Source organism: Desmodus rotundus, chromosome 13, assembly GCF_022682495.2.
Source record: "Desmodus rotundus isolate HL8 chromosome 13, HLdesRot8A.1, whole genome shotgun sequence".
Lineage (NCBI taxonomy): Eukaryota > Metazoa > Chordata > Mammalia > Chiroptera > Phyllostomidae > Desmodus > Desmodus rotundus.
In genome coordinates, this window is record NC_071399.1 from 41,757,047 (window position 1) to 41,770,337 (window position 13,291).

At 43.6% G+C, this 13,291-nt stretch overlaps 1 protein-coding gene across 2 annotated transcripts in view; it reads right to left on the bottom strand.

The window, feature by feature from the left end:
• Positions 1 to 329: 329 nt before the first annotated feature.
• Positions 330 to 13,291, bottom strand: part of UBAC2 (UBA domain containing 2) — a 232,260-nt gene continuing 219,298 nt past the window's right edge. For both annotated transcript variants that reach the window (XM_024578931.4, XM_045186728.3), the window contains exon 9: positions 330 to 1,533. In XM_024578931.4, the coding sequence (XP_024434699.1) occupies positions 1,426 to 1,533 (108 nt within the window). In that variant the 3' untranslated portion in view covers positions 330 to 1,425. The remainder of the gene's footprint in view (positions 1,534 to 13,291) is intronic.

A 13,291-nucleotide genomic window follows, 5' to 3' on the forward strand; every position in this document is an offset into this window, starting at 1 on the left:
ATCGGCACACTCTCAGGCTGTCTTGTATGCGCCCTTGGTCGGGGAGTGCAGTCAAGGACATCCAGACTACTGTCGACTGCCTGTACAGCCTGTGCTTGGGGACCAGCTAGGCTCCCAGAAACTCACCTCAACCCCCATTCCCAGCAGCTGATGGCCCCAACAAGCTTGTGAGGAATGGGGACTCACAAGCTTCTCTCACTTAAAAAAGTGTACCCAAATCTTCTGAAGATAGATGAGTTGTCTGGCAGTTTTTTAGGGGAGTGAGGTGGTAAACAGTACAGCCTACAACAATGTTTTATGTAGGTAGTGTAATAAATACCAGAAAATAATACACATTAAAGACTTTATTGTAAGTATCATACATGTTCAAATTTACGTCAACTTGATGCATTTCTGCTCATTTTGCAGAACACAATCCTCCAATGTCCTTACATCTTGAGAGTCACCTGCTTTACATCTTTTCAGGCCGGCCCGCCCAGCCTTCCCCACTCTATCTGTGATGGCGTCCTCTGTAGTGTGCTCTGCCTTATGCCCAGATCCTGATCAAAGCCCTGGGGTCAGGAGTACCCGCCCAGGATTGCGCCAGCCTACCCACTGTCTGTTTTCTCTTTGTCCCATTTTCACCCCTAAGCTGAGTGGATAACTGTGGATACTCTAAGCAAAGTTAACTCCAGGTACGTTTTATGGAGTATTCCAGAACCTAAAGTTGGTAAATGATTATCGTTATTTTTTAATGGAAGTGGGAAGAAGGAGTCAGGAAAAATTCCCTGGAAAGATAGGCTGGAGCAGTATGGAGTAGGATTTAGTTTTCATATCTCCCGCATCACCCAGGCCTGGCCAACAGGCGGGCAGCAGACGTGTCCTGCACACACCCAGGAAATGTGACCAGTGAACAGCCACTGGGGTTTGAAAGCAAATTTGAGGAAAAAAATAGCAATGAAAGCAATCCGTAAGGCATAACCTGACATGTCCTTCCTGAACAACGTTCTTCTTTCTCCTTTTATAGCACGTATAATCAGCTGTAATGTAGAATGATGTATTATAATAAAAATAATATTATAAGAGCAGTAATTTTCCATCTGGAGTACTATTCCACTGCTTGCGGACAGCTGCAACTTTAATGCATTTTAAACACATTAGGAATGAGTGATGATTCTCCAAACTAAGGAAAACACCCAAATAAAAAAAGGTAGAAACACATGCTAATTTAATGGCAAACATTTTAGAGTATCGAACCTTATTTTCGATGCTCTAACAGTTACAATCTTGGAATTAAAGGAGGGAACAGCAGGATCCACTGTTTTCCCAAAAGAACATTGAGAACATTGGCCAGAGAGTGCAGGGTCCTTGGCCCGATGCAGTGGCAGGGACAGGACGCGCCTGGGTCAGTGGCTTGGCTGATCCCAGTGTTGTCCACAGGGACTGTCAGTGCTGCAGCAGGAAGTTGGTAGCCACATTAAGGTCATTATTTGAAGCTCTCAGGGCTTCCAAAGCATCACCTCTGGAAAATCCCATCTCCATGAGCCGGGCAACCTGAACAGAAACAAAACCAGAAACTGATGAAGCTGATGACACTGCCACTAATCCACCAGGCCCAAAACGTTTTTCATGTGAAGGATAGGCTGAACCCCCAGCCCCCTCAAAACTCAATTAATTTTTATTTCAGGGTGAAATTTGATGTTCAAAAAATTGTAACATACATTTTAAATTGCTTACTATGTAAAGCCAATAGATACGAATTATCTCATTTAGTCCTCCTTTTAGAGATGAGGAATGGGGTGCCCACGGTCAAGTGACCTGCCAGAATGAGCAGAGGGTGGTTGAGCTCTTTGGACTGGAAAGCAGGTCTGTGGAAGCAGCCCCATGCTCACCTGCCTCACCACACTCCTTCAGTGTCAGATTTGATTCCCGAGGAATAACTCACAAAGCTGCATTTCCTTACATATTTGAGCAACTGATTAACTGATTCATTCCTGATGCTGGCAGTGATCGACCATAAAATGTGTTTAAGTTCTTGGCACCACACAACCAGACTGTCTTGTGGATGCCCATGCCTCTTCAGCATTTTACATTAGTCATGCATTGGTAAGTCCCAGCTGGGCTCTGTAGGCAGCAGCAGCTGTGTGCAAAGTGGGGTGATGCAGGGGCAGAACTGCAGGGAGGAGGTAGTAAAGCCACAGGGTAGGGAGGACGAGGCTTGCATTTTTGACCACAAATCCTGAATCTGTGAATTTAGAGGTTTCCTGTACCTCTACATATAGGCAGTCTCCAACATCAAAATTGGCAGAGATACTAAAGATTTTTGTAACCTATTTTCCCACTTAAAAATGTATAATAAAAATATTTATGACCCTGGATGAGCCACGAGCATCTTTTTTTGGGTACTTATATTATGTTTGGAGTAATATATAGGGAAAATTGGTACTTTTACAAATGTTGAGATTTTCAACAACTTGTGGGTTAAAGAGGCTTCTGTGGGCTGAATGAGGACTTAGTCACCATTTCTAATCTGCATTCCTGTAGAAAACAACTTGCTGGGTGCTACCCAGTGGAAAGAGAACGCCCAGTATTGCCCTCCTTCCCTTGCTTAGGGGAGTCAAGCTGTATGTTACTGTGGAGTGGGGCGGGAGGTGGTTGGATGAGAGAGCAGGGTGTGGGAGGGGCCAAAGTGCTACCAGGAAAGGAAGAAGGCACAGAGCCAAGAGGGCAGCTTGCAGGGGACAGGGCAAGGGCGGGTAACTTCTTGGGGACCTCCCAGGCCCCGGCCCCCAGACTCTTTGCTCCTCAAGGAACGTCAAGGAAAGTCTCACCCAGTCGAGAGGACATGCAGGGGATACTTCTCTCAGAAGCTGGGGTTCTAGCCAGCATTTTTCAAATTGAGACTGTGACCCCTCACTAGTGGGTCATGAACAGAGGGTTAAGATTAGGATTAAAAGTTGTATGTAGTGAGGGTCTTGTTCCCATAAAACGTCATTTTAGTTCTCCTTATTCACACACGTATGCAGTGGGCTACATTTCCTGCTGTGGGCTGTGGTCAGAAACCTTTGACAGCTGTTTTCCAAGGGAATGGCCAGTGCCTGCAGGCAATTTCCAACTCAACTCCCCAGGTTCATTGGTAGTGTGGACAGAACAGAATGGCAGGAATCTTCTAGTTTCACTTCCCACTCAAAGAAAGGCCCGCCTGCCTTTTCCAGAGTCTCATGAACATTCTTGACTCATTGGCCAAGATGTGGAGTTCTTCCTCAAACAGAGCAGAATCTGCCTTTCACTAGTTGTCATCTTTGGGATGGCAAAACCCCTAATTTTTCCCTTTGAAGAAAGAGAAAACAACTCTACTCCCTTCTCTGTGGGAAGCACTTTGAGCGGCTGAAGGCTGACCCTCCTCCCATCAACTCCTTCACCAGCACCCCACTGCTGGTCGGTTCCAGGCCATGCGACACTGTCTCCCACCTTTTCTGGTGGTGTTTCCTCTGCTGGAAGACTCTTTTTTCCCTTTGCCCTTGGCCTGGTTATCTCCTCTTCACCCAGAGGATCTCAGGGTGCCTGGCCCTTTTCTACATCTCCCAGACTAAAAGGAACCCCAGAGTAGAAGTCTCGTAGCCCCACCGACCTCTGTCCTGTCCACCTGATGGCTGTGACTTTTATCTTTATTTATAGGGCTGATTGCTTCTTCCTACCACTGTATTGTAAGCCTTCTGAGAAGAAGAGCCCTGGAAGCTTTTGTTCATTTGTTTCAGCATCCAGCACTTTCCAGCCTAGTCCCCGCCCCTTTCAATGCTTGCCCATTTATGCCATCTCAGAATATGGTACCCCAAACTGAGTAAAGTACTGTTGGCATTATCCGACTGGGGCAAAGGGCAGCAAGACTGCTGTCCTCCTGTGATCACAATCCTTATGACCACAGAGGAATGCTTTAGTAGAGTGCACATATGTATATTTTTATGTATACATGTCCTTATGTATGTAACTACATCATACTGTGCTGGCCAGTTAAATTGGGCCCTGCTAAAAACCCTCAGGTATTTTCACATAAAATGCTCTCGAACCTCAAATCCTACCCTGTAAGTTTATATTTGATCTTCCAGGTTTAGGACCATACATATCTGTTAAATTTCCTTTAATTATTTAGTAACCACTCAAAGCTATTTTCAGTTTAAATTCTGTTGTCTACTATGTTAATCAGCGCCCCCCCCCCCCCAGTTTGTATGATCAATAATTTGATTAGCAAACCTCTATAATGTCATTCAGATTATTGATGAAAATGTCAAGCAGGTAAGGTCAAAGATAGAGCCCAGAACTCTTTAGACACCTCCCTTTCTACTCAAGTGGCTAATCAAGATTTTGTTGGAGGTTTTTGACCAGTCACAAACCCACTTCATATTATTATCTGTTGCACATGTCACCAATATCTCTCTTAAGGTGAGGAGATATAGTCAAACGTCTTGGTGACATATTGTGTCACTAGGATCAGTTTGGTGCCTTGGACCACAACACTCTCTTTAACGCTCACAAGTTATCTGTTTGATAATCTATTTTAGGCTCCTGACAGACAGGGAACAACATTTTGCCATTCAATACTCAGAATGCATACCCTCCTCTTTCCTTGGGGGCATTTCAAACAGAGCATTCCTCATCTTGCTTTCTCTACCCTGGTCAGGACTTGTGTTGAATGCATGTCAGTGGGGAAGAAACCACCTCATTGACCTAGGTACTTTTACTAGGTTATTTCCACTCCGGTACTGAAATAACCTTATATAAGGTTTATTCTCATTATTTCAGTTAAGGACTACTATCTTTAGAGGAGTCAGTGTAACCCAGTGGGGAGATGGGCAGCTCTACCTGACCTCTTGTTACCCACAAACACCACACCAGGCACAACAACTGGCCATTCTTAGTGACTTTGAACAGTGTGATAAGCACTACATTATCACCTCTTTGTCACCTGTACTACTTTCAGCATAGCTAAGGACTGACAGGCTGCTTTTTTGCACTTGGCCTTCAAGAACAAATCTATCTTTTGGTAACTCATGATTTAAAATCTGCAGCTAATCCAGAAGATACTGATGACAGGCTGGCTGCACAGGCCCCAAGGCAGAGCAGCAGCACCAAGAGTGGGACTTCAGAACCTGCCTCAGTTATGGAATGGCTGTGCTGTATCCTACATGGCAGGTGACTTGTGGTGTGAGGAGAAAAGCTTCTCCGCATGTGAACCTTCTCCTGAGCTCTTTCTTTCTGTCACACCAAATAACCATGCGTGCAGTGGCTTCTGGCCAAGATGGAAGCATAGGCAGGTATGCTTTACTTCCTCACACAACCAAAGAGGATAACAACCAATTTAAAAACAAAAAATAACCAGAATTGTCAGAAAATTAAACTGTATGGAAGTCTGACAACCAAGGAATAAACAAACATTCATCTAGACTGGTAGGAGGGGCGGAGACAGGCAGCCAGGGTGAAGAGGATGTGCAGCAAGGCAGCAGATGGGGCAGGAGAGGCAGCAGCTAGCAGACCCAGTAGTCCTACATTCATATGTGGATAAGCGGGGAGGAGCAACTGGGGAGCTAGACAGAGCATGCAACCCAGGGTGGTTCCAGAACAGAGAAACTAAAGCCTCAAAACCTCTGGCTGTAAAAACTTGTGGGGATTGTGGTGGCAGGAGAAACTTCCAGTCTCATAGGAGAGTCCATTGGAGGGACCCGCAGGGTCCTAGAACATACACAAGCCAGAGAATCACCACCTGAAATGGCATAATCTGCTTGTGGGAAGTGAGAGAAGTAATTGAAAATGGGGTGAGAAATGAGCAAGTGCCATTGTTCCTACTCTGACTCCTGCCTCACAAATAGTGTCACAATGCAGCAAAATGGGTTGCCCTGCCCTGGTGAATACCTAAGGCTCTGCCTCTTACAACCTAACAGGTGTGCTGAGACAAAGAAATATGGCCCAAATGAAAGGAAAGATCAAAACTCCAGAAAAAGAACTAAGCAACGAGGAGATAGTCAACCTATCAGATGCAGAATTCAAAATCCTGGTAATCAGGATGCTCGCAGAAATGACTGAGTATGGGTGCAAAATAGAGGAAGAAATAAAAGCTATACAAAATGAAATAAAGGTAAATGTACAGGGAACCAAGAGTGAAGGGAAGGAAACAGACTCAAATCAAAGATTTAGAACAGAAGGAAGAAATAAACATTCAACTGAAACAGAATGAAGAAACAAGAATTCAAAAAAAAAAAAAAACGAGGAGAGGCTTAGGAACCTCTGGGAAAACTTTAAACATTACATCATCAGAATCATAGGGGTGCCACAAGGATAAGAAGACAAGCAAGAAATTGAAAACTTATTTGAAAAAATAATGAAGGAAAACTTCCCCAATCTGGCCAAGGAACTACACATGCAAGTCCAGGAAGCTCAGAGAGTCCCAAAGAAGTTGGACCCATGGAAGCACACACCAAGGCACATCATAATTACATTACCCAAGATTAAAGATAAGGAGAGAATCTTAAAAGCATCAAGAGAAAAGGAGAAAGCTACCTATAAAGAAGTTTGTATAAGACTATCAGCTGCTTTCTCTAAAGAAACCTTGCAGGCAAGAAGGGGCTGGAAAGAAGTATTCAAAGTCATGAAAGGCAAGGACCTACATCCAAGATTACTCTGTCCAACAAAGCTATCATTTAGAATGGAGGGGCAGATAAAGTGCTTCTCAGATAAGGTCAAGTTAAAGGAGTTCATCATCACCAAGCCCTTATTATGTGAAATGTTAAAGGGAATTATCTAAGAAATTGAAGATAAAGAACTATGAACAGTAAAATGACAACAAACTCACAACCATCAACAACTGAACCTAAAAAAAGAAAACAAAAACAAACTAAGCAAACAAGTAGAACAGGAAGAGAATCACAGAAATAGAGATCACATGGAGGGTTATCAGTGGGGAGGGGGAGGAAGGAGAATAGGGGAAAAGGTACAGGGAATAAGAAGCATAATTGGTAGGTACAAAATAGACAGGGGGAGGTTAAGAATAGTATGGAAATGGAGAAGCCAAAGGACTTACATGAATGATCCATGGACATGAACTAAGAGGGTGGAATGCTGGAGTGGGGATGCAGGGCAGAGGGAAGTAAAGCAGAGAAAAAAAATGGGACAACTGTAATAGCATAATCAATAAAATATACTTAAAAAAAAAACCCCAACCATATGTGCAATGCCAGTAGTTCTTGACAACTGAGCCAGGTTTTCACAGGTCTTTTTCAAACACTTTCACAGTGAGTCTTTGTTGTTACAAGCTAGCAGAAGCTGGCTCTTTGTTCTGAAGGCTGGCAGTCATGTCCTATATAAGCCAAAGCTGGCTTCAGAGCTTTCTGAGTTTTTTAGGAGTGAGAAGATGAATTTGATTAGAAAATTTTATTGCTGGTACTTCAGCCAGATGGAGAAAGTTATTAAGTAGAAATAGTGTTAAACGTATTTTTTCTTCTCAAACAATGAACAATTACATTAGAAAAGGTTATCTGTAAGTTTCTCCTAGTGTCTGAAGCTGTAAACATCCACAGAAAAGTGAAACTGCATGTTTGGAATTGGGTATGTAGACAATAATTAGCCAGATAAGACAAGAAGTAAAGAAACAGCAGCTCTCACAGTGTTTCCCACTGCTCCCAGCCTGCAGTGGGCGGTGTCTGGATGGGGCTCCCATAGCCCTGAAAGTTGGCCATGCATTCTATTGCCACCTCTTCTTTGGGTGGTCCAATGGTTCACAGAACAGATGGTAAGGACAGGGGCATAACCCAGCAACAGAGAAGGCAGGCATCTATGGGTCTTTTCGGTGGATACTAACAGTTAGTGTTGTGGACCTTAATGTTGATCTGTGCTGAGAAGCCCATCTTGCCCAATCCTAGTGCAATTCGTTACTGTCTCTATGTGAAATGTTTAGCACAAGTTCCCATGCTCAAATAGCAGAAAGAGAAAATCAAGGTCCTTGCAGACATGTGGTTAGGTAAGGAAAATACAGATGAGTTCAGAAGTTTAAATAGTTCCTTAAAATAAAAACACAGGGTAAACTGGCAGCTTTGAGATCTGACCCAAGTACAAGAGAATCATCGCAGCCACCACTGTTGGCAGGTGGGGACCCAGTCAGTGGCAGAGAGAGCCTGAGCTCTGGAGTCAGACTCCAGGTGACCTCGTATTCACTGTGTGGCCCCAGGTAGGGGACTTACGCCTCAGCTCTCAGTTTTCTCACAGTTTCAAGGATAAGAGATACATGCATTAAAGGCCTACAACAATGACTGGCACATAACAGGTGCTCAGTAAGCATTACCTCTTCTAATAATCATTGTCCTCCTGGACAAAACCAACAGCCTGACAAAACCACCCTTGGGTTTTGTTTTTGGCATTCACTTTAATTGCTTCTACTTCCCTAATATTATATCCTTTGTTGGTCAAAGAACTGATGTATCTTTTACAAATGATTTAAACTAGGCTCATCTTCAGCAAGGGTATGGCTAGCATGCAGTGGCTGGGAGGAAGTCTTGGAGCAGAAAAGTCACCCTTTCTAGGGCTCTTGGTCACTGCCATCAAGTGAGAGGCCCATGCTCCCCACTGTGGTAAGGACCTGCTTAGACATTGGCTTTACAGCTAAGTACACCCACATGTACATCAACCGCCATGGCTCAATCCAGTCCCACCTTAAAAACAAGTGTAAGTGAATTTTGCTACTTATTTCCTGAGCTGAAATGGCATAAACAAGAATTGGCTTAAGAAAATGTGATGAGAACCAACAAAGTCAGGAAAATAGGAATAATCTTTTTTTTAAAAGGTGAGCACAACATTCTAACAAAAAGCCCACAGTATTATAGTGACTCTTGGAAACACCTTACTTTATGTCTGTATAAATTCTAGGAAATATTCAACTTTGATAATTATATAAATAATGGCATTTATAGTTATTCGGTTTATCTCCCTCCCCATCCAAAGCATATTTATTATGTAACATGTGAAATCACACTGAAAACCCAATTTCTTTTCTCCACAGGCTGTTTTCTGTCATTTTAGTTCAGCTATTGTAATGGGAACTAGCTGCTGCCTACCTGATCGGATCTAACATCCAAGGGAAGAGAAAATTTCAATGTGAAATCTCTTAATATTATTTGGCCACAACATAAAAGAATATCCTGATCAGTTCAAATAAAGTTGTGAAAGTACAGGGATCTAGTGAATATTTATAGACTATCTCTGCCACTTTAAGACCTGTCTTAAGTAACTGCAGTCAGTTGGGTTGGGCTTAGTGACTTGCGGGTTGCGTTCTCCCTGGCTAAGCATGAGCTCCACAAGGGCTGTACCACGCTTGCCTGGTTTCCCACCCAACACAGAGCATGGCACACAGAAGGTACTAGGGCAGTTAGAGAAGGAGTGTAAGTTTAGCAATGTAAGTTCTTTAAGGACCTGACAGTCATTGGGGGAAGATGACAAATCAACATCTTGGGGACAAAATGAGAAAGCTAGTAAAACACTCAGAATTCTGGTAAAGAAGATCGTAAGATAGAGACACTTTCTGATTTAAGTGAGTCAAGAGTACGGCAAACACACATCTCCATCAGTAAGTCCTGCAGCATAAGCCCTGGCAGTAGGTGTTTTCTTTTTCGTAATGCAAATGCTGACTTAAACTTTGAGGGCCCAGGTACCCCGCTCTCAATGTTGGCTATTGGGAATAATCGGTGCCAGACACATGACTAGATAAAGAGTCAGGCTGCCTTCTCCCATCTGAAGCTCCTTTGTCTTAGAGATCTTGGCTGATTTTAATAACTGACCAGTGGGCCACTTTTTTTTTCCTTCTGCACTTTAAATCCCCACTCTTATGCTTTAAATTCATCAATAAAGAGTGAGCCTGTAAAATCCTAGGCTCCCAACCTTGACCCCAATAAAAACAGAACCCCAGGCCTGTGCAAGAGCCTTTCTCTCCTTCAACCCCACCCCCCACCTGTTGCTCTCTTGCTCTCTCTTACTGTGGACCTTGCTGGGTGGCCCCAGGTGTGCTGTGTGATTTCCAGGTCTTGTAAGTAATAAACTATTATTTTTTCAAAGTGTTCTGATGATTATTGCTAGGCTGAGACCAGCACAAAACAAGTCCGTTTGGAAAACTTTAAAAATACCCCACAGGAATTTTCTAAAAAGCATTTCTGTCAACCTTCCTTCTCTGTTTCAGAGCATAGTAAGTGCCTTCCTCCTTTGCTTGTGCCTCACAGGGAAGTTTCTGTCTAAAACTTCTCACCACAAAACATCAGAATATAGTTCATCTTGGTTTCTAGTCTAAAAACCTAAATGATCATTTTCACTAACAGCTTTTAAAAAGCAGGTGTAGTTGGGTTAATGGCCAAAAAGAGCATTAATGCTTTTCCTGTCTTCCACATCAACTTATTCATAACAACTAAAGTTGTCCAAATGTAACATCTCTAGTGCCTATTTTCTCTAATGGAAAACTTGACACCCCAGAGGCAAGGATCAGAGCTAATCAGACCTAAGGGCTAGTAAGGAGAGACTGGTGCTGAAATTCCAGCTCAGCCTTGTCACCGGGATGGGAACATATCTGTGAAAGTCCCTCCTAGTGACCTTAAACTCTATTAGCTACTCTTCATTAAGGGCCCCTCAGCAGCTTCCTGACGCTCCATGGGCCACAGCCCCCAGCTGGCCAGCCCGAGGTATGGGAACTTGGGCAGGAGTGGGCACCAGCGGCAGCACTGTCACCATCATCTGACAGTGTTTCAAAGAACACAGTGGGATATATTTTTCTTATAATATGCTTTTCAAAAAAAGACCACACTGAATGAGAAAAGAAACCTACGGAAGTAGCAATAAATCTGTACTAGTTTTCCTTTCCTTTCTTAAAATAAATACACCCTCTATGACTGAGACCCTTGTTCCCTACTATCTCAAGATAACTGTCACTTTGGCATTCTACTTGCAAATCAACTACTCTTTGAGACAAGTGAAATAGGACATTCATTCCAGTGAGATTGATAGCAATTCCCCTCAGTGAAATACTCCTCTGCTTGTTTTGTTCAAACAAGACTGTGGTTTTCTTCAACTTCCCTTTAGCTAACGGCATCAAAAACAAATTTTTTTTTTTGGTTATTACTTCCCATATTTTGATGCTTGCAGACAGTGATGCCCATCTAGAAGGTGGCCCCAACCCAATCCCACACTGGGTTGCCCATTTGTGGCAGGCAACTTCTTGGGACACACGCGCACCCTGCCAAGAGGATCTGTGGGAGGTGTGGCTCACCCTCCCCAACCGTTCACACTGTAACTATTATTTGATACCTGTCAGGGCGCGCCTCCTCTCCCACCGCACCAGTGACACAAGCTCACTGTCAGATCTCTGTGGGCCAGTGCAGCTCTTCCTTATCACCTGACTACTCTCTCCTCCTAAGAACCACTGAGCTCCTGTGATCACATCTGTCAGCTAAGCAAACTGTTTCTGGTTATTTCACGTTCCTGCCCAGCTATAGGCTGCTCAGTGACCCTTTATCTTTGCACTCTTCTGCCTGGCTGAGGGTTTGGTACCGAGAAGGCACTTGCTGCAGGCTAGATGAGCTCCTTTGCTTATATCTTTCAGAGTGCCCAGCAGAATTAGGCACCCCCAAAAGTTAATTATTTCATTGCTACCTGATATCCCATTCTAAGACATTTAAAATTCGGTATTTTCTTAGAAAACAACATTTTTAGTCCACTAGCATTAGAGGTGAAGAGGTCTGACATAGCATCATTCTCCGACACATTTTGAAGTGAAAACGAGTATTCTTTTGAAAGAGACCTTCACGTTTAGCCCTGTGCTCTAACTGATGCTCGGCACCTCCTAGGAGTCAGGCTCAGGGCTAGGTGGGAAAAAAGAGAGGATATCAGCCCTCATGGAGCTCACCGTTTATCAGGAAAAACAGACAACGTGCAGGTCACTAGACCAATACCCAACTCAATGCAATTTTAAGTATTCAGAGCAGAAGCACAAAGCATACTTCAAAAAAAAATACATATTGGTGAGGATATTGTTTTTACAATGTGCTTTGGAGTTTAGTGGGTTTTTCCGAGACAGTGGGAAGAGAACCTCACTGAGATTTATATTCTCTCATACTAAGTACATTTTGCCATTTATCAGCTAAGATCGAAAATGTCTTATGTGCTTTAAAGCCATTCTCTCTCACTTGGGCCAACACATATTTCCGAGGACATGAATGGGATCCACACGATAGGTCTCATGTAATATAAACATACTACGCAGTAACAAGTCCGTCTGGGCAAGAGTCTCATAAGCACCCACACTGTAATGTGTTTCCTAGGCAGGGGTGGAAAAAATTACATATGTAGTTATGTTTATACTATGTCCCTTCCTCCATGTCTAGTTCAGCCTCCAGGAAAACTCAACGATGTAATTCCCTATTGAAAATCCTGCCGTGGTTCTTCAATGTCTACTACATAAAGCAGAAGTCCATTAACCACCGAAGGGTACTCCAAAAAGCTTCCCCTTTGGGGAGCATGTCCTGCCCCTTCTCCGGGCAGTGCCTCTGTCCCCCTAGGCACTTTCTATTACCACCTTACCCAGCTGTGCTGCCCCAAATTGAATGCACTTTTCAGCATGCTGCATCTTTACAAATGCCACTGTCCCCAACCCTCCCAACACTGGCAATGCTTTCTCAGTTTCAATGGCATTGGAACACATTCATATAGTTGACTAGAGCTGTCTCCTTGCCTGGATCCCCACACTGGACTCCGTACTACCTGAGGGCAGAAAACTTGCCTTATTTATCTCTGTATTTCAGGAACCTAGCCCAGTGGTTAGCATTTGAAGAGCAGACAGATGATAACTGTTGGCTGACTAAAAGGCAGGACAGATATGACTGGAATAGAGAGGGAGTAAAAATTTGTTACAGCCCATGTTTATCTTCCTTTAGCTAAATCTCAGCTTTAGTTCAGTCTTAACTTCCTCATCCAATTTTACCTGTGTCCCATTAAGCATAAACTAGAAGGTCATTTTCTGCCCTGGCTGGTGTGGCCCTGGGGTTGGGCATCATCCTGCACACCTAAATGTTGCCAGTTCCATTCCCGTTCAGGGTACACGCCTGGGTTGTGGGCCAGGTCCCAGGTTGGCAGTGTGTGAGAGAGACACCCAGTCGATGTTTCTCTCCCTCTCCATCCCTTCTCCTCTCTCTGAAAATAAATAAATAAAATCTTTAAAATTAAAAAAAAAAACCTTTAAAAGGTCATTTTCTAGGCTTGGGGAGGAGTTGAGAGAGACTGACTTAGTAAGCCC